This window comes from Typopeltis vanoorti, chromosome 2 (assembly GCF_054136105.1).
Source record: "Typopeltis vanoorti isolate ZY-2024b chromosome 2, IOZ_Tvanoo_1.0, whole genome shotgun sequence".
Taxonomy (NCBI): Eukaryota; Metazoa; Arthropoda; class Arachnida; order Uropygi; family Thelyphonidae; genus Typopeltis; species Typopeltis vanoorti.
The window spans coordinates 22,509,638-22,530,664 of NC_143550.1; the positions used below are offsets into that span (position 1 = coordinate 22,509,638).

Consider the following 21,027-nt stretch of genomic DNA (forward strand, 5'->3'; position numbering starts at 1 on the left):
ATAGTTATGCCACAGATTTGTTAAATACAAGATTAGACAGTTCATTAAAAACTTGTTTATTAAAGTTTTGTGATTGATGTCAGTTACTTGCATTTGGAGGATAGTTATATGAAAGGTCAACATTTAATTTAATTTATTGTTTTTAAAATAGATCTTTTATTATTATTATTACCCAAGACCTCATGGAGTCAAAGACTCATCTGGTAGGTCCTTTTATCACACACACACATCTCATCATACCGTGTCTTAAACACACTCAAACTCCTTGCAGACACCACACTCTCAGGCAAGGCATTCCAATCATTCACAACTCTGCACGAAAAAAAAAACCTGCCTCTCACTCCCCTACTCATACCCTCTTTATACAGTTTCCAGGGATGACCTCTGGTTCTCCCCCGATCTCCCACTATTCTCTGTAGAACTTCTCCACCATTGATCTTATAACAACCTCTTACCAACTTGTAGGTCTCTATCATATCTCCCCTCTTCCTCCTGTCCACCAGACTCTGCAAATTACATCTTCTCAATCTTTCCTCATACTCAACATTCCAGAGGTCAGAAACTACCTTAGTCAGTCTCCTTTGGACCCTTTCCAACATCTGTTCATCCTACTGAAAACGAGGTGACCAAATCTGGGCACAATAGTCCATGTGTGGCCTAATCAAAGCTTTATACAACGGAACAAGAATCTTCCTACTTCTACACGTCAGTGTCCTCCACATAATTCCCAGAAGCCTTTATGTTGTCTTCACAATTTTGGTGATGTGTCTGCTAAATTTTAGATCCTTATCCACTATCACTCCGAAATCTCTTATTTCCTCTACCTCCAACAATATATTCTCACCAAGCATAAATTCTGCATCCCATCTTTGTTTTCCAAATTTTAAAACCTTACATTTTGCAACATTGAACTCACATCCCCATTCGCTTGCCCAATCACTCAATTTATTCAAGTCTTCTTGCAAGGCCACAACATCTTCACTACTCTTTTTGGTTCCTTCTAACTTTGCATCATCTGCAAACAACCGAATACATCTCCATCCAAATCTTCACCTATATCGTCAATACAAGTTAAACAGTAATGGCCCCAAAACAGACCCCTGAGGCACTCCACTAGTGACTTTCCTTTTCCTGGATATCGCTCCCCCATACACAATTTGTTGATACCTATCAGATAGCCAGTCTCCAATCCAATGCGCTAATCTAATATCCAACCCCATCTGCTCTAGTTTGACTGTCAACTTATCATGAGGTACTCTATTAAAAGCTTTTGCAAAATCCAAGTATATTACTGTGTATCCTTCTCCTCTGTCCAAGGAAGCAGTCACTTTATTGTAATAAGTAAGTAGATTACTAAAACATGACCTCCCTTTAGCAAATCCATGCTGTCCATCAAAGATTGTACCATTGTTGTCAACCCAACTCTGGATCCTAGTTCTCACAAGCTTCTTCAACAACTTAACCACAACACCTGACACAGAGATAGGCCTATAGTTTGATGCTTGAGTTGGATCACCTCCTTTATGAAGTGGAACAATCTTACTCCTTCCACTCTTTAGGAACTTGATCAAGTGCAAGACTCGTATTAAAAAAATATGTCAAGGCAGATGTCAACTCTCTGGCACATTCCTTCAGAATACGCGGTGATATATTATCAAGTCCCACAGCCTTATTTACATCTAGTTTACTCAACTCCCCAAACACCTCTTGCTCACTTACAGTCAGTCTCTCCTCCCCATCATCAACTGCTATCAATCTCTCCATTAAGTCACATTCACAAGATTGAAAGATCTTTATGAACTGCTCATTAAGTATCTCCACCACACATTCTGCATCAGCTGTCTTTATACCATTTCCTCCAATCAATGTCATCCTTCCATAATCATTCTTTCTTTTGCTGGCTACATATCGAAAGAACTCTCTAGGATTCTTTTTGGCTTCATTAGCTAACTGCTGTTCATACCGCTCTTTAGCTACTCTCACCAACCACGTCATCCTTCTTGCCTGGTCTTTGTAGACCTCATGAAATTGGTTACTACCACTTCTCTTACGCTGCCTCCACAATGCCCTTTTTCTCTGTATCGCATGCTTTATCTCTTTATTCATCCATCTCACACCTACCTTATTTAACCTTCTCACCCTTGGAATACATTTAGACATTGCATCTACTAGATAGTTTTTGAAAATTCCCCAAGCTGCATTGATCTCTTTTCCAGCTAACTCCTCATTCCATGCTACACCCGCAAGCTGTCTCCTGAGCTCTTCATAATCACCCCCCTCCCCCTTGTAGTTCCACATATACCCTTTTCTCACAGGGATACTTGCACTGCTGGCAACCACTCAGGTAATCACCTCATGGTCACTTTCACCAATTGGTGGATGATTTGACACCTCATTTATAATTACATCCTCTGATGAGATGACCAAATCCAAGACCCTTAATCCTCGTGTGCCCTCTGTTACATACTGTCTGAGGTAGTTATCCCTCAAAAACTCTAGAAACTCATTTTCTTTACTTCCAGTTGATATCTCTTCATTCCAGTCTATATTGCCATAATTAAAATCACCCATAATGATCACCCTTTTCTTATTTGCTTGGCTAATTCGACCATACATTTCACTATCACCACCATCCACATTACCAGGTCTATAACAACATCCCACCAAATATTTGATTCTATTAACCTCTATCTCACACCATACTGCCTCAAAACCACTGGCCCTATTTCCCTCTTGCATCTCTACCTTGTATGAACATAACTCTTTCTCTATCATCAATAGCACTCCTCCTCCCTTTTTACCCCCTTTTACTATTGTTAGAGACTTAATATTGTTAAATTGCTATTATTTTAGAAAAGAGAGGTTGCTTTGCATTTTCTTTGTAATTATTATTATATAACACTTCCATGGAGTCCAAAGACTCATCTAGGGAGGGCACCTACAATACAGCTCTCCATCTCCACCACTCCACTAACCTCAACTACCTTCATCATCTACACCATCGCCACTATTTTCACAGACAATCACAAACATCCATGCCCACAGTGGGATTCGAACCCGCAGCCTTTTGCTTGGAGAGCGGATACGCTAACCACTTGGCTGACGAGGCCAGCAATTATCTAATTGATTTGATTGTAATATTTAACTGTTTGCTTTTTTTTGCTTTGTTCACTCTGGCAATAATGTTGCACTAGAGAATATTAGCTGTTCAATCTTTAATGGAATAGAAATTTTCTAATAAACTTGAATGTATATTACGGTCTTCTAATAAATTTGTGTTTCACTTCAATTTATTTATTTATTTATTTTTTTGTTTGTTTGTTTGTTTGTTTAAAATTTAGGCATATTAGCCATTGTGATTATTGCACTATTTTATTGTTAGTGTGTTATAAAGATTTTTATAATAGCATTATTATTATATCTTACAGTATTATGCCTGTGTACCCTAATTGTCAGCTTCATTACTTGCAATAAAGAGAAAGGATCAGGTAAGTTTTGCATGGAAAACTTCTTTTACATGGTTAAAAAATAAAATAAAATAAACAAATCATTATTATTATGTAGTAGTAATCCATTATATCTGTAAACAACAAATTACATGATAACCACAGTAGTTAACTTTCAATACAGATATTTTGTATTGAAAATAATAATACATCATCAGTGCATAGAAACAAGCAAATCAAAGAAACAGGAATACAAGATACATACAACAGTACGTAATTGTCTCTCATCTAATGCTCTTGTAACTTTATCATAAAAGCATATGATATGTTCTAGCATATTGCTAAAACAAGAGCCCCTCCCCTTCACAAATCCATGTTGACTCTCACTGATAACATTACCCTCATCTGCCCAATGCTGTATATGGTCCCTCACTACTATCTCCAAGATCTTACTAACTACTGATGATGCACAATCTGGCCTATAATTAGACACTTCCAGTCTGCTACCGCCATTATGCAATGGCACTATCTTACCTTACTTCCATTCCATGGGCACCTTTCCCGCAGCCAGACTTTCATTGAAAAGCCAGGTCAAGGGCACTGTCAGTTCCTTAGCACATTCTCTCAAAACTCGTGGTAAAATACCATCCAGTCCCACAGCTTTACTAACATCCAGAGTACTCAGTATGTGGAACACATTCTCTTCCTGCACCTTTATCGAACCTGCTCTATCCCTCTAGTATTCAAATTGACTCCTCCAGGATGAAATACTCCAATAAAGTGTTCATTGAACAATTCCACTATGTCCTCTGCATCAGTCACTCTATTCCCATTTTTATCCCACAATATCATTCTTCCACAGTCATTTCTCCTCCTGCTGGCCACATAGCTAAAAAATTACCTAGGATTTTGCTTGGATCTAAGGGCAAATCTTTTCTCATATTCCAGTTTCACCTTTTTTACTATACTAGTCACTCTTCTGGCCTGTGTCTTATTTCATGCATCTTCTCTTCACCTGTCTCCTTATATCTCTTCCATAGTCTCTTTTTCGCATGTAGCTCCTGTTTAATATTGTTTGTCATCCACTTTACTCCAAATTGTGTCCTCTTCTTTACTCGTGGAATATGAGTAAAGAAGAGGACACAATTTAGAGTAAATTATGTCCACTCTCCAGCCTTTTGGCTGGAGAGTGGATACTCTAACCCAGTGGTCACCAAATGGGTTGATATTGACCACCTGGGGTCGATATGACATTGTTAGTGGTCGATTGGGGGGTCGACAGATATAAGACATCATTGTATGGGTAATCTTTAATTCGGTTAACTTGGATTACCTCCATGACAAAAGACATGGAGGTAATGACAACGCAATTAAGATTAAGAGTGAATCGTGGGATCAGTACCTCCATCTTACAGGTCCATGAATAGGACCTGTAAGATGGAGTAAGGTCATGAAAATAGTTACTGAGGCCAATCAAGTAGGCCAAAATGACGTATTTACCAATAAATGGATGTTGGTGGTTCCTGCCGGCCAGTGCAGTGGGAGCGAGATTGCAACACGTGCGTGGTTCTTATTTACTGGATCCCAGTCTCATTTTTGCGCATCAACATACAAGTGAGCGTTAATGTTCTAAAATTCATCAACATACATATTATAATTCAATCGTTATTCATTCACAAACTAAACTTCTGTATGTTGAAGAGTTGAGCAGCGCTGGTAGTAATACCAGTGATATTAATACCAGTAGTTTATTAATATCACTAGTAATACCAGTGATATTACTAGTAATAGTAATAGTAATAGATATAATAATATATACTATATTATACGTACAATAAACACTGTAACTATAAAATAAAAACCTAAAAACTCACATAAGCATCTTTTTTTGCTTGTCCTATTATAATTATGTAATAGTAAAATATAGAGAGTCGATAAAAAAGTCAAGAAATGCTTGAAGGGGTCGACGGGCAAATGACTTTGGCAACCCCTGCTCTAAGCACTCGGCCAACCCGGCCGGGCCTGGTTGGTAGAGTGGCATTATAATGATCTGTATTTCTTTTCTGACTTGTGCTTTATCTGTTTTGATTTGTTTCATTGAGTGGTGATTATAATAATCTTAGAAATCAGCTTGAGGAAGTTCCATTAGTGGAAAAATTTGAAGGGAAAGATATCACCAGTGTGTCTGTGTGTGTGTGGGAATTGGTGAAGAAATATTTATCAGTAGCAATGGCAAGTTGTATTCCTTAGGTAAGAAAGTGAGAACATGATTTAGTTTACAGTGGATGACTAATGATATCAAATAGGAACTGCAGATGAAAAGCTCATGTCAAAGTGTAAAGGTAAGGATGGAGAGCCAGTTGAATGAGGAATATAAGATTTGGGATTGATTATAGGAGTGATTATAATAATCTTAGAAATCATCTTGTGGCAGTTCCATAGGTGGAAGAATTGGAAGGATGAAGTAGGAAGGGTGAATCTTATTTCACTAGTGCATGGGAACTAATGAAGAAATATTTAATAGCAGCAATGACAAGTTATATACCTCAAATTTAAATAAGAACATGATTTTGGTTTAAATTGGATGACTAATGATATGAAATTGGAACTACAGATAAAAGTGAGGCTATGAAAAAGTGTAAGGGAAGGGGGAAAGCCAATATCATGAGGAATGTAAGACTAATGCTTGGAAAGTGACTAGCATGGTAAGGAAAGCAAAACTTGAAGAAGAGATTAGCACTGAAATCAAATGAAAATCTGATGGAATTCCTTTGTTATGTGGCCAGCATGAGGTGAAATGATGGTAGAAGGATGGCATTGTTAGACAAAAATGATAGTAGAGTTCTGATACAGAGGACATAGCAGAGTTGTTTAATAAACTTAGTATTGTCCATGTAAATGGACTGTGCACTTAATTTCCTCTATTCTTGTGGAACATTTCTTTCAAGTTATATTAGGCAACAAAATGTCCCGACAACGAAAACTTAATAACGATCTTCCACAAGGGGTCAGTATTGACGCCCTTACTTTATAATCTATATACATATGACTCGCATGTCACCATCTCACATAAGTTCTGTTATGCTGATGACACTGTAATTGTCATTTAACACAAAAACATGAGTCAGGCTGAAGAGGTACTTACAAAAGATCTGAAAACAATAGGTGAATATTACAAAAAATGGATGCTCCATCTCAACCCAGACAAAACAGAAGTATCAGGCTTTCACCTTAGTAATCACATGGCAGATGCCACTTTGCATATCTGCTTTGAAAGATGCTTACTATGACACAATAAGTTTCCAAAGTATTTGAGCGTGACCTTATACTGCACACTCTCTTACAAGCAACACCTAACAAATGTTGCTGCTAAGTAGAACTCATAATAACATAATACAAAAACTAATAGGCACTACATGGGGGAGCAACAGCCGATAATCTACAGATTACAGCTCTTGGACTAGTTTTCTCTGTTGCTAAATATTGCTCACCGGTGTGGCTAAATAGCGCACACATGTTAAACTTGTTGATAACAAACTAAATAATAAAATGAGACTGATTTCTGGCACAATCAAATCAACATCCACATACTGGCTCCTAGCTCTTATCAACATTGTTCCATCAAGTCTGCACAGGACCAAAGTTCTCTAATAATGGTATAAGAAAATCCTGGAGAACACAGCCTAACCAGTACACTTAGATCTCCCAGACTTGAATGTACAATGACTGAGATCGAGACATCCACCACTGCAATTAGCCCAACAATTATTATAATTTCAGGTCGAACTTCGACCTGAAATTTGTGGAGCTCAAAGACAAACCATGGACCACATTGTGACCCAATGTTATCTTAGAGCATATTCAGGAGACAAATTGGACTTTTTAAGTGCTACTCCTGAAACTATGAACTATTTGATTAACATGGATATAATCTTTTAATTTTTTTGGTTTTTCAAATGACTTTTAATTTTACCTGCTTTTAAAATGACTTAAGTTTACCTGCTTTTAAAATGACAGTGTATTGTACTGCATGTTTTGTTATTTATGCCATATGAATAAATAATTAAAGCCTGGAAAAGTAACTTTTATTTCTAGAGGGATAGTGATAGGTTTAGAAATGTATGTGGAGAAAGCTTTTCACATAAGAGTACTTACTCTTGATTGTGGGAATGCATGGATTTTGCCACATGTTTTAAGAGAATGTGCTAAGGCAGCTCCATTGACTTAGTGTTTCAATGAGAATCTGGCTATGGAAAATGTGCCCAAGTAGTGGAAGGAGGGTAAGATAGCACCATTGCATAAGTGTTGTGGTAGAATGGAAGTATCAAACTATAGGCCAGTTTGTATGTCTTCTGTAGTTGTTAAGATTTTAGAGATATTAATGGGAGATTATGTACATCAATGGTTAGGATGATGGTAATGTTATCTCAAGGACCTGTGATTTTATTAAGGGGTGATTTAATTCCCCGATTAGAGCACCCCTTAATTAATTAAAACAAATCTAATTGCCTTTTATAATAAAGTAACAAGAAAGGTTGATGAGGGATAGGCATATTACCATTTTTTTTTTAATTTTAAAAAGGCATTTGATAGGGTGCCATGTGATAAGCTGATGTTTAAGTTGCAGCATATGGGTTTAAATATCAGGTTAGTCAATTGAATTGGAGATCAGCTGACTGATATCAGAGAGTTGTGTATAAAGGAGCATTATTAAGGAAGCAGAAGGTTACAAGTGGGCAGAGTATTAGGACCCAAGATGTTTAACTTTTATATCAGTGACTTCAATGAATTGCAAGGAGATATTCAGTTCTTTGTATGATGTGAAGTTTTATAGGGTTATTGATAATAGTGCAATGTGGTAATTACCCAGGAGGATTTGAATAAGCTGGGAATATGGGAAAATGAATGGGTTGCCAGTTTAATGCAACTAAATTGCAACTAAATATAGGATCTTGAAGTTTAAAATTCAATAATGGGAGGCTGAACACTTAGTTGGAGGAACTGTACTAGAGAAAGTTGAGGAGGTAAGGGACCTTAGAATGATGATTAATTTTATTTATTCATATGGGGTTTCCTCCCTTTTTTCCCCCATCTCTATAGGGGCGAGTTGAGCCCCCTCATGAGGGGTTAAGTATTTATGGCTGTAGATCCATGTTTTCACGGGGCCAGTTTGCCTGCTTGTGGGATGAAAAACTCCAGATAAACTGGCGGGAAAAAACCCTGCTGTCCATGCCCAAGACCGGCTAACTTGGCTATGGCTGAGGAAGATCCTTAAGCCCCTCACGTTGGCGACGGGAATCGACCCAGGATACTTCTTCCCCAGGCATATGGTTGTGAAGCGCATAGCCACTAGGCTAACCGCATGGACTATGATGATTAATAGAAACTCAGGGCCTTACAATGTTAGCTATTATGACATACTAAGGCCATGAGAACTGTAGAGCTTGGTAGATAGAAGAAGGAGTAGGAGAGGTGATATAATTAAGACATATAAACTCTTGACAGGAAGTTACAGGGTTGGCACTAGGAAGTTTCTTTCATATGGTAGAGCAGGAGGAAGGAGCAAGGACAATGGACCACCCTGGAATGGAAGTTATGAGTGTAAGTGATGTTTAAGAGGATGAGAGTGGCTTTTTTTTTTTTTTTTTTTGCATTTGATGGTGGTTAGACTGTGGAATACATTTCCTTATAGTGTAGTGAGAGTATGTGCAGCGAATGGGTTTAAGGAATGGTGATAGACTTTATGTTGTTTAAAATGTTATCCCATGCTGAGTCTTATGACTCCATAGAGGTCCTGAATAATAATATTAATAAAATTACAACTTTTAAATGTCTATTATATCTTAGTATATTAATGACATTAAATTATTGAGCACATATTTTTTCATAATATGGAGCTGATAATTTTTGAAAATTTCTCAACAGTTTTGTTGCGGCAGCAAGTTATTTCAAATGTAATCAGAGAATAAGAAATTGAATGCATTAGTTATGTAGTGGAAAAATCAGAAGTGCTATATACAACCTAGACGTGTAGAAGAGTTATGTATCAGAAAATTTGATAACAGTGTTAGATGTTAAATGAAATGAAAATTTATTGTGTAGTGACTATTTTGAATTCCAAATCGCAATCATAACCTACAGTGGAAGCCTCAGCTGTGTTTAATACTTTATTGTATTGAATTAAGACGGAATATCGACAACATGCAGGATGATCAAAAATGAACAATAACATTAACTATTGCTTCATATCCTACCTAGAAAGAGTCTCATATCCCTCTCCTATTCCCTGGGGCTGGGGAGAATGCATTCCAAAGTTTGGAAACTATTGTAGTAAGAAGACTTTAGAAGACTAAAATATAAGACATTACAATATTGGTGTTCTGGCAGATAAACAGATTAATTTGAAGAAAAAGTGTTGATAGAAAGCTAATCATGATATAAAGTGTTCATGTAGTACTATCATAATATCCTATATCATCTCTCAGGATACATATCAGCAATTTGATGATGATGAATTAGGGATCTATATGGAGACATAACAGATGGATTCTAACTTAAAAAACAGTTTTAAGGACTACCCAAGGAGAAGGACTTATTCTAATACTTATTAGAAGAAGTATTTTAATTTACCAAAAGAGTTTCTGCACTATTTTTTAGAGAAAAGCCAGAAATAGGTAGACCTGGAAGAAGAAACTCACCATAGAAATAGGGAATGTGCCTTAGAATGTTGATGATGTATACTGATTTTAAAAAAATATCTACATACATCTGCACAAATTAATTTTTGTTAAAATTTAAGAGAACATGATGAATATTGTGATTTGGATAAAATCTGCTTGCTTGTGTGTGTAGGTTTGTCTCTAAAAATATTTTCCTGCTCACTTTCATAGTTCCTATCATTTTAATCCTTTCCTTTAGTGTTGCACAGTGATCAGTATTCATTTTAGAAATTCTAAAATGAATCCTGTCATTTTAATTTTTGCATTTATGCTAATTTCACAGATGAAAGGCTGTCCAAATTTCAGTACATTAGTACCTTGGATGGGCAAAAAGTTGAAAAGAAAGAACATACTTGTTAACATTAGATTTGAAACTGATTGATTGTACTCTTTAGGAAGTGCACTGGATAGAAGATTGCCCAAGAAGTTAGTTATGTGGCTCTATAGTTATGTGTCCAAAAATGGTAAAGTACCAGAATTTTCTTTTTCCATGGTGAATTGGATACGAGGGTGAAGGCTATTTATCTGCTGTAGAAAGTTCATCTTCAGTATGTGACCAAATGGCCAAAAACATCATCAACATGACGATACCAAATGATATAACGATAATCAAATCCAACAGATAATTGAATCTTATGTTCCAATACCTAAGGTTTCTTCAACAGTCTACAGAGTTCCAATCCCCTACATTCCAGGAATCTCAGAACCTATAGGTAGAATTTTAAAAAAAGTAACAATTGATTCCCATGTATATTCGTATCAACAAGATTTCCTCCTTATTGCCTTCTACAAAAGATAAACTGTTATCTCTGTCTTTGGCTGGTGTTTGTCAAATACAATGTGAATGCGATGTTTCTTATTTTGGACAAACTGGCCGTTGTGTGGAAAAAAGAATTAAAGAACATCAATATTATATTGAATACAACAAACTTCAGAAGTCTGGTCTAGCACAACACAGTATGAACACTACCCATAATATCCAGTGGGATAAAGCTATTCTCCTCCATGCAAGTTCAAATATGAAAGCCTTTTTTAAAAAAAAGTTGTGAAGCTATTTTACACTAACCGAATTTAAATGAAATGATTGCCTCTCTCTCTCTCTCTCTCGAAGATCTGGGAGACTTTTATTTTATGTAATCATTAAAAAAAACAATTATTTTAAATATTAATTAATTGTTATTTTCTATCATTTCCTAATGCGCGACAACTATGTATTTTAATAGGTGATCCACAGAATGTTTGTTACTTGTATTCCATTCCTATATAACTGTTTGTAACACTGAAGATTAAAATTAAAATTATAATTATAGCAATTAAGTGAGGTGAAAGGATGGATGAGATGAGATGATTGTGATGGTGGGTATGAACAACTTGAGAGGCAGTCTGAATTGAATGGCAAGAGATCTGAGGTTCATGCTTGAGGTTGTACAGAAGAAAATTGAGAGAGGAGGATAGTGAGTATACTGCCCAGGTATGATAATGCAGAACTGTGGAGAAGAGTATCAGTAATGAATTATAATAACCAGAATGTGTCGAAACAGAAGCTGGGATTATGTGGATGCTTAGAGGACATTTGAGGATAGAAAGGAACTGTATGCAAGAGACAGCTTGCATTTAAATGAGGAAGAATGTAGGTATCTGGAGAAAATGTTGTTCTCTGAATAAGTTAGTGTGTCAATGCAGGGAAACTAGAATTATCAGGAAGGACAGTAGCAAGGGTGACCTCTTGTGAGAATAAGTGCTTGGAGAAGGGGAAATACATTGAGTAATGCTGAATATAGTGTAGTCTGGAGGGGATAATGATAAGTATAGAAACAGTGACAATGCCTGATTCTTTATACTAATATTAGGAGTATCCGGAATAAAGGACATGAATTGGTGGCTCTGATAGCATCAGCCGGTCTAAAGATTATTGGGATCTCTGAGACATGTTTGACGGAAGATGATATACTAACAGAAATAGAAGTAGCAGGGTATAGCATTTTTTGACAGGATAGGAAGGGAAAACGGAGTGATTGAGTACTGCTTATGATAAATTGATGGCTCAGAGTGGAGGATTTGGAGAGCAATTGCACAAATGGTTTTGAAAGCATATGGTGTGAGGTAGAAGTAGGCAAACAGGATATTTAGTGGGGTATTCCCATAAGCTAGGGAGTATAGAGGGTGAAGAACAGGAGTTGTTTAGGGCAGCTGAGCTTGGCAAATGCAAAAAGAATTATTGCTATGGGAAATTTTAACTACAGCAGTATAAATTGGGAAGAGGAATCTGCATGTAGTAATAAGGGAATGGAATTTCTGGAATTCTTGAAAGTCAAATGTCTTACATCTGTAGTAGAAGAAACACAAGGTTCAAGAGTTTTAGATTTAGTAATAGCATTAGAAGAGCTGATTATAACTGAGATGGAATCTCTGCCCCCCAGTTAGAGAGAGTGACCATGTGGTTTTGACTTGGAAGATGAATAGACATGCAGGAGTATCAAAGAAAAAGGAATGTATGTGTAATTATAAGGCAGGTGATTATAATAGTCTTAGACATCTTAAATATAAAGAGCCAACAAGCTTCATTTCGGCGATATAAACATTAATTAAATTAAGGGGATATTAGATCCCACATCGTTTTAAAACCGAATAAGAAACTCAAAGATTGGAATCAGAGAGTTTCATGCCGAATATAGTATAAAAAAACTATAAAAGTATCGGCGAATACTAGCTTGAGCTAAATGCAAGTAGTCCTAGTACGTAGTACAATCTTGCATTTAGCTGAAGCTAGTATTCACCTAAAGATACTTTATAGTTTTTTTATACTATATTCGGCATGAAACTCTCTGATTCTAATCTTTGAGTTTCTTATTCGATTTTAAAACGATGTGGGATCTAATATCTCCTTAATTTAATTAATGTCTTAGATATCATCTTGGTGCAGTTTCATGGAGGGAGGAATTGGAAGGTTGGAAGCTTGTGAAGGAATATTTATTGGCTGCAATAGCAAGTTGTTTACCGCGATTGAAGTGGACACAATTTGTTGTAAAGTGGGTGTCAAACAGAAACTGCAAGTAAAAAAGTAAAAGGAACTGCAAGTAAAAAAAAAAGTTATGGAAGATGGAAGAGATATAAGGAGATGCATGAACAATATGAGACTCAGGCCAGGAGAGTTACTAATATGGTAAGAAAGACAAAACTTGAATATAAGAAGAGATTGGCTCTGAGATCAAAAAAAAAAATCTTGAGAAATTCTTTCATTATGTGGCCTGTCGGAGGAGAAATAATTGGGGAAGAATGACACTGTTGAATAAAAATGGGAATAGAGTGACTGATACAAAGGACATAGTGGAGTTGCTCAATGGACACTTTATTGTGGTATTTCATCCTAGAGAAGAAGGTTTGAATAATAGAGGGATAGGAAAGGGTCAAGGTTTAGAAGTACAAGAGAAGAGTGTGTGTTTCACATACTGAGTACTCTGGACAGAAGCCTAACCTATAAAAGGCACATCACCAATCTTTCCAACAAAATTAAAACAAGAAATAATATCATTTTAAGGCTTACTGGAACAACCTGGGGTTGTGCTGCAGAAGTCTTAAGGTTGTCTGCACTAGCCCTCACATTCTTTGCGGCAGAATACTGTGCTCCCATCAGTTACTATAACTAACATTATAGACACCCAGCTAAACTCTACCATGCATCCAATTAGTGGGACACAGAGAAGCACCCCTCTCCCCTGGTTACCTGTCCAATTTAACATTACTCCGCTAAATATACGGAGAAGACAAGCCCCGATTAAAGAATTTAATAAAGTAATGAGCAACCCACTCCTGCCCCTGCACCAGACTCTCATAAATCCACCTAGTCTTTGCCTAAAATCAAGAAATCCTTTCTGGTACATGGATGAACTCTCTTCTTGCCTTACCATCAACACATGACATGTGGAGAGAATATTGGTCCAATAATCTTCCAACAAATGACTTCCTGGTTGAAGATCCCTGTGCTCTGCAGCCTAGTTTTGCTCTTCGTAGGAAGATTTGGTCATCTATCAACAGGATCAGAACTAACCAGGACAGATGTGGCTACCTACTACATAAATGGAGACTGTCAGACTATCCTTATTGTGACTGTTCCCCCTGTGGCCCAATCAATCACTCATATTGTGAATGACTGCCCAAAGTGCCAATTTCATGGTGGTGGTGGTCTTCAAGACATCAACAAGGTGATGGATGAGGTGCTGGATTGGCTTTCTGGACTGGACATTGACCTGTAGCTGTTTTGTATTCCTTTTGCCATAAGAATAAATAAATAAAGTACTCTGGATGTCAATAAAGCAATGGAACTGGATAGGATTTCACCACAGGTTCTGAGAGAATGTGGTAAAGGATTGAGAGCTCCATAGACCTGGCTTTTCAATTTAAGTCTGGACATGGGAAAGGTGCCCAAGGAGCGGAGGGATTGTAAGATAGTGCTATTACATAAGGGTTGTAGCAGACTGGAAGTGTCAAATTATAGACCAGTTTGTATTTCATTAATAGTTGTTAGGATCTTGGAAAAATTATGAGGGATCATTTACTGCATTAGGCGGATGAGGGTAATGTTATCTTTGTGAGTCAGGATGAATTTGTTCATCCTAAGTGACAAGAGCAGCTTTTGAGGAAAAGCATATTCTGCCTTTTTCTTTTTTAAATTTTAATTTTACAAAGACATTTGACAGGATACCACATGATAAACTGATATTTAAGTTACAGCACATGGTTTTGATGTCAGGTTAGTGAATTGGATTTAGGATTTTCTATCTGATGGGTATCAGAGAGTTGTATATGAGGGAGCTGTATCAAGGAGGCAGAAGGTTACAAGTGGGTCCCACAGTTCTCAGTACTGGGAACTGTATTATTAAATAATTATATCAGTGACATTGTCAGTGGATTGCAGGAGAATATTCAGTGTTTGCAGATGATATGAAGTTGGGAAGGGTTATTAGTAATAATAGAAATGTGGTAGCCCTTCAAAAGGATTTAAATAAACTAGACAAATGGGCAAATGAATGGGAGTATCGGTTTAATGCAGCTAAATGTAAAGTCTTGAAGTTTGGGAGACATCGATGGGAGGCTGCATACTCGATTGGAAGAGCTGTACTGGAGGAAATAGAGGAGATAAGAGATATGGGGGATAATATTTGATAGAAAACTGAAATTCAGGGAACATGTTGCAAAGGTGGTGAAGGTAATCCAGAGGATCGCTGCAATACTGAGAATGATGTTGACCTGCAGAGATAAGAGTTGTCATTCCATCGTATAAAGCCCTTATCAGACCACACCTGGACTATTTTGCTCAAATTTGGTCCCCACGATTTTTATTATTATTATTATTATCCAGGCCTCCATGGAGTCAAAAGACTTATCGTGGGAGGTCCTTCCTAAGAAACACAAAGTCTATCAAGACATATCGAAGGGAGGTCCCCCCCCCCTAAGAAACACAAAGTCTATCATACCACTCCTTAAACTCATTGACTGTTCTCACTCTCACCACTCCATTAGGCAATGCATTCCATGGTTTAACCACCCTCCATGAAAAGAAACCACTCCTCACCTCTTACTCACGGTTTCCTTTCATAACTTCCAGGGTTTTGAAGGAAATAAATTAATTGTGGAAATAGTACAGAGGCATATAACAAAGATGATATCGGAACTGTACAATGTTAGTTATGAGGATAAGATTAGGGAATGTGGACTGCAGAGTTTGGTAGATAGAAGAAGGAGAGTTGATATTTACAGGATTGATACTGGGGAGTGCTTTCATTTGGTGGAACAGGAGGAAGGAAGTTACAACTTCGTTTTGTAACTTCCTTCTCTGGAAGTTACAAAAAGAAGAGGATAAGTAGTGGTTTCTTTGCATGGAGAGTGTCTGAACTGTGGGATGCATTGTCTGATAGAGCAGTAAGAGCACGAACAGTCAATGGGATGAAGGACAGGTATGATAGACTGTGTTTTCTTGGTTTTAAACAAAACCAAGTAATGGTTTGGTTTAAAACCATTACTGCACACAATTAGTGCAGTAATTTTATAATTATAATTAAAAATTTTCAAAATATTCAGTTTCATCTTCTTGTTTTTTTTTTTTTTTTTTTTGCTACTTTTAAAGTAGTTTTGAACAAAAAGCTGCATCCATTGTAGAGTGTCCTTTTCTAAATCTATTTTTACATTCTAATCATATTTTTTCACTGTATGTTTTAAATTTTTCATTAAGTATTCTCCTATATATATTTTGTAGCATGTATTCAATAAACTAATATGTCTGTAATTAATTAGCAGGTTTTGTTTTATCCCCTTTTTTAAATATAGGTATTACTATACTTGTATTCCATTCTATTGGTATTTGTCTATTTGTATATATTTTATTTAAAAATTTTAATAATCTCTGATGATATTTTTTTCTGGCAAATCTATCAAGTTTGGATTTTATCCCATCATCTCCTGCTGATTTACCATTTTTTATTTTATTTGGGTTGTCCTTTAATTCTTTGATTGTTATTATATTTTAAAGCCTAGCTTTTTATTTTAAATTATTGTTTTATTTCATTGGTCTATATATGTACTTTTTAAAAAATTTTATGATATTTTTTGTGTTCCTAGCAGTGGTGGCCCGTGAAGCTTTAAGTGGGGGCACTGCCTATACAAAATAATTTTTAAAAAAAATTCTTTTTTTCCTAATCAGTAATCAGTTTATTAATAAATAAATCTGTAGATTTATTTATTAATAAATTGGTAAATAAATTAATAAATTTAAGTGCGGGGTGCTGCCTATACAAAATAATTTTTAAAAAAATTCTTTTTTTCCTAATCAAATTTATTTATTAATAAATTGGTTACTGATTAGGAAAAAAAGAATTTTTTAAAATTATTTTGTATAGGCTGCACCCCCACTTAAAACTTCATGGGCTGCCACTGGTTCCTAGACTTTCATATGCTGCTTTCGTATGTATTTTTTCTTCTTCTTCTTCTTTAGTATTCTACAATTGAGCAGGTTCTTCTTTTAGTAGCATAATCTTTCCTTCCACTCTCTTCTTTTCTGAGCCTTCTCTTTCAAGGTTGTGTACTTGTCTCCATTCAGCATGTCATCTAGCATTGTTTTTCTTACTCTTCCTCTGGGTCTTTTTCCGTCTATTTTTCCTTCGATGGCATCGCTGATGATTCCATTCCCTCTCAGAATATGTCCGATCCAGTTTCTCTTGCTTCTTTTTATTCTCCTTAACAGACCTCTTTCTTCTTCTACTCTTTTTAAGACCTCTTCATTAGTTATTTTATTAAATTAATAAAATAATTTAATAAAATAACTAATCTGTCCTTTTATCTGTCCATTTGATTTTTTTCATCCTTCTCCAAATCCACATCTCAAAGCTTTTCAACATCTTAATTTCTTCTTTCTTCAATGTCCAAGTTTCAGCTGCATAGAGGGCAGCACTTCACACATAACATTTTATTAGTCTTTTCTTTAGGTTTCTATCCATTTTACTTCTGAATAAATTCCATTTTCTATTAAAGGTATCTCTTCCCATCACTGTTCTTGCTTTTATGTCACTTTTACACCTTCCATCACTACTAATAACACTTCCTAGATATTTAAATGTCTTTACTTGATTCAGTTTTTCCCCATTTATTCTGATATCCATATTTGCCTCTTTCTTTGCCATTTTCATCACCTTTGTTTTTCTGATGTTAATTTTCATTCCATAATTGATACAGGATCTGTTCCAGTAATCTGTTCAACAGATGTTGTAGTCCTGTTTTGTTTGATAGTAATGCCTTGTCATCTGCATATCTTATTGCAAATATCTGTCTACCTCCCATCTTTATTCCTTCTTCCGAATTCTCCAGTGCTTCTTTTAGCATTGCTTCGGAATACATGTTGAACAAAATTGGTGACAGAGAAAAGCCTTGTCTTACTCTTCGTCCAATGATACCTTGTTCTGTTGTACCATATATGTCTCTCACCATGGCAGTTTGTCCCATACATAGTGAGATTATTAGCCTTCTGTCTTTCCAATCTATACCAATCTTTTCCATTACTTCCACCATCTTATCCCATTTTACATAGTCAAAAGCTTTCTCGAAATCTATATAAGAGATGTTAACTTCTTTATTCACTTCTAGACTTCTTTCACTTACTATTCTTAACAGTCCAATTGCATCTCTTGTTCCTCCTGAAACCAAACTGATCTTCTCCAAGAAATTCTTCCACATTAGATGCAATTCTTCGTGTTAAGAATTCTCATAAATATTTTTGATGTATGGGAAATGAGGCTTATTGTTCTAAAATCCTTGCAGTTCACTGCATTACTTTTCTTTGGTATAGGTATAAATATTAAGGTCATAGAATCTTTTGGTAGTTCTCCTTTGTTATAAATTAAATTTATTATTTTGGTTATTTCTTCAGTTCCTTTCTTCTGAAGTTGTTTCAGGAATTCTGCAGGTATTTCATCTATTCCTTCTGCCTTTCCACATTTTAATTCTATAATGGCCATTTCTACTTCTGTCTTCAAAATTTCTGGGCCTAGATCGTCTTCATTTACCTTCTTTATATCTTCTAATGGCAACTCATTTGGTCTATTTTCCTCGTCATATAGATCTTCAGTGTATTCCTTCCATCTCATTAGAATTTTATCTTCTTCAGTTATGATTTTCCATTCTTATTTTCTATGCCTCTAGCTCGAATTCCATTTCTCTTGTGATTCATGCTTCTTGCTTTTTCATATAAAAGATCATACCTTCCCACTCTCTCATAATTTTCCATTTCTTCAGATTGTTTTTTAAGTCAATCTTCTCTACTTCTTTCTGCTTCCCTTCTCAATCTGTCATTCACGGTTCTATATTGTATTTTCTCTTCTGGGGTGTGTTTATTTTTCCATTTTCTTCTTTCTTCCATTAGAGAAATTATCTCATTAGTTATCCAAGGTTTTTTTAATTCATTTAGCCTCTTACATATTCATTTTCTTATTCTGCAATCTTTTTTATTTTCTCTTTAACTTGTTCCCATTTCTTTTCTGGATCTTCAGTTTTGACAAAACTTGTTTCCTCTAATTCTTTCTCCATTCCATTTCCAAATTCCTTGGTATTTTTTAATTTCTCTAAGTTCCATTTTTTCCGTTTCATAGCTTCTTTTATTTTCTTTAGTTTCACATTTATTTCTATGAATAGTAGGTTGTGGTCAGAGTAAATATCAGCTCCAGGATATGTGCATGCATTTTTTACACTATTCTTGTATCTTTGCTTTACTATAATGTAATCAATTTGATACCTTTTCATATCTCCTGGTTCTTTTCCATGTGTATAGTCTTCTCTTAGATTTTTTAAACCAAGTATTTGTAATAATTAGCTTATTTTCTTTACAGAATTCCACCAACCTTTCCTCTCTCTCATTTCTATTACCTAGTCCATATCTTCCTACTACACTCCCATCCTCTTCTCCTAAAACTCCATTCCAATCTTCCATTATAATCATATAGTATTTTCCTTTTTCTTCTTTAATTAGTTCTTGTAACTGTTTGTACATTTCCTCTATTTCCTCATCTGAATGGTCACTTGTTGGCATGTATACCTGCATTATTGTTATGTCCACTGGTTCAGCCTTCAATTTTACCACCATAATCCTGTCATGGCGTGTTTAAGGGTCAAAGCTGTATAACTGAGAGGAGACCTCCACATATCCTTTAAAGGAATGCGGAGAACCGACCAGGGCTTTTGACCTAATGTCCAATCCTCACCTTCTCGTGGTGCACCCTGTTGGGTATCTACTTGGATACTGAACGAACGAGGATGGGCTGGCAATTTGGGATTTAGCCGACCAAATTGTATTCTTATTGGTTAAACCAAAATAAAAAATGATGGTACAACATGACAAAATTTCATGTCGGCTGGGGCGTCGCCCGGTTAAACAAGGCCCCCGTTGTTTTCGCCAGGGAACCAGGGCGAACAGCAAAAAGTCAGCTACTGGAACAAATCTGAAAACAAACTCCAACTCAACATCACCAGAGTTAAAGATCGGTACTATCAACGTAAGAAGCCTGAATGGCAAAGAAATGGAGCTAGCTGACGAATTAGATAAGTACCAGATCGACATAATAGGGGTGACTGAAACAAAAAAGACTAAAAGTGGTGAGATCTTTCTGAGCAATAAATACAAAATGTTATATTCAGGCAATGACAATCAAGGAAAAGAAGGAGTATCCATAGTATGCAACACAAAATACGAGGCTAATCTTCTTGAATGGCAGTCAGTCTCAAGTAGAGTAATGTGGGCAAATATGAGAATGGGGAACTGGACAATGAGACTTATTTGTGCCTATGGTCCCACAGAAGGTTCTACTAAGGTAGAAGTGAAGGAATTTTTTGATGCTTTAGAAAAAAGCAACTGACACAATGAAAAAGGAAAAGTTGGTCCTTGTTGGGGATCTAAATAGCAGAGTAGGAAATGATTGTGAGACATACAAAAATATTTTGGGAAAATTTGGAGAAAAGAGCAAAGCTAATAATAATGGCAAATATCTGTTGGATTTCTGCTCAGAACATGGACTGGTTATTACTAACACCATGTTCTAACATAAAAATGTGCACAAATTCACATGGAGAGAAGAGGCTAGGAATAAGAAAAGTCTCATTGACTATGTTATTGTTGATACCGATGTTTTTTCCCTGGTGCAGGACACCAGAGTGTACAGAGGATTTGAAATTAGAAGTGATCACTATTTAGTCTTGAGCAGGATAAAACTGAATTTCATATTGAAAAGAATAACATGTAAGAAAGTTTTAAAGCGAATAAAAGTTGAGCAGCTCTCAGATGTGAACTGTAGACTAAAATACACAAAGATTATTCAAGAAAAAAT

The 21,027-nt window shown here is 36.0% G+C and overlaps 1 protein-coding gene across 2 annotated transcripts in view; it reads left to right on the top strand.

Annotated features, from left to right (window-relative positions):
- The window catches only part of LOC150108871 (beta-1,3-glucosyltransferase), a 310,372-nt gene that overhangs the window by 36,325 nt on the left and 253,020 nt on the right, over positions 1 to 21,027 (top strand). For both annotated transcript variants that reach the window (XM_090403934.1, XM_090403942.1), the window contains exon 2: positions 3,429 to 3,488. In XM_090403934.1, coding sequence (XP_090260060.1) covers positions 3,429 to 3,488 — 60 coding nt within the window. The remainder of the gene's footprint in view (positions 1 to 3,428; positions 3,489 to 21,027) is intronic.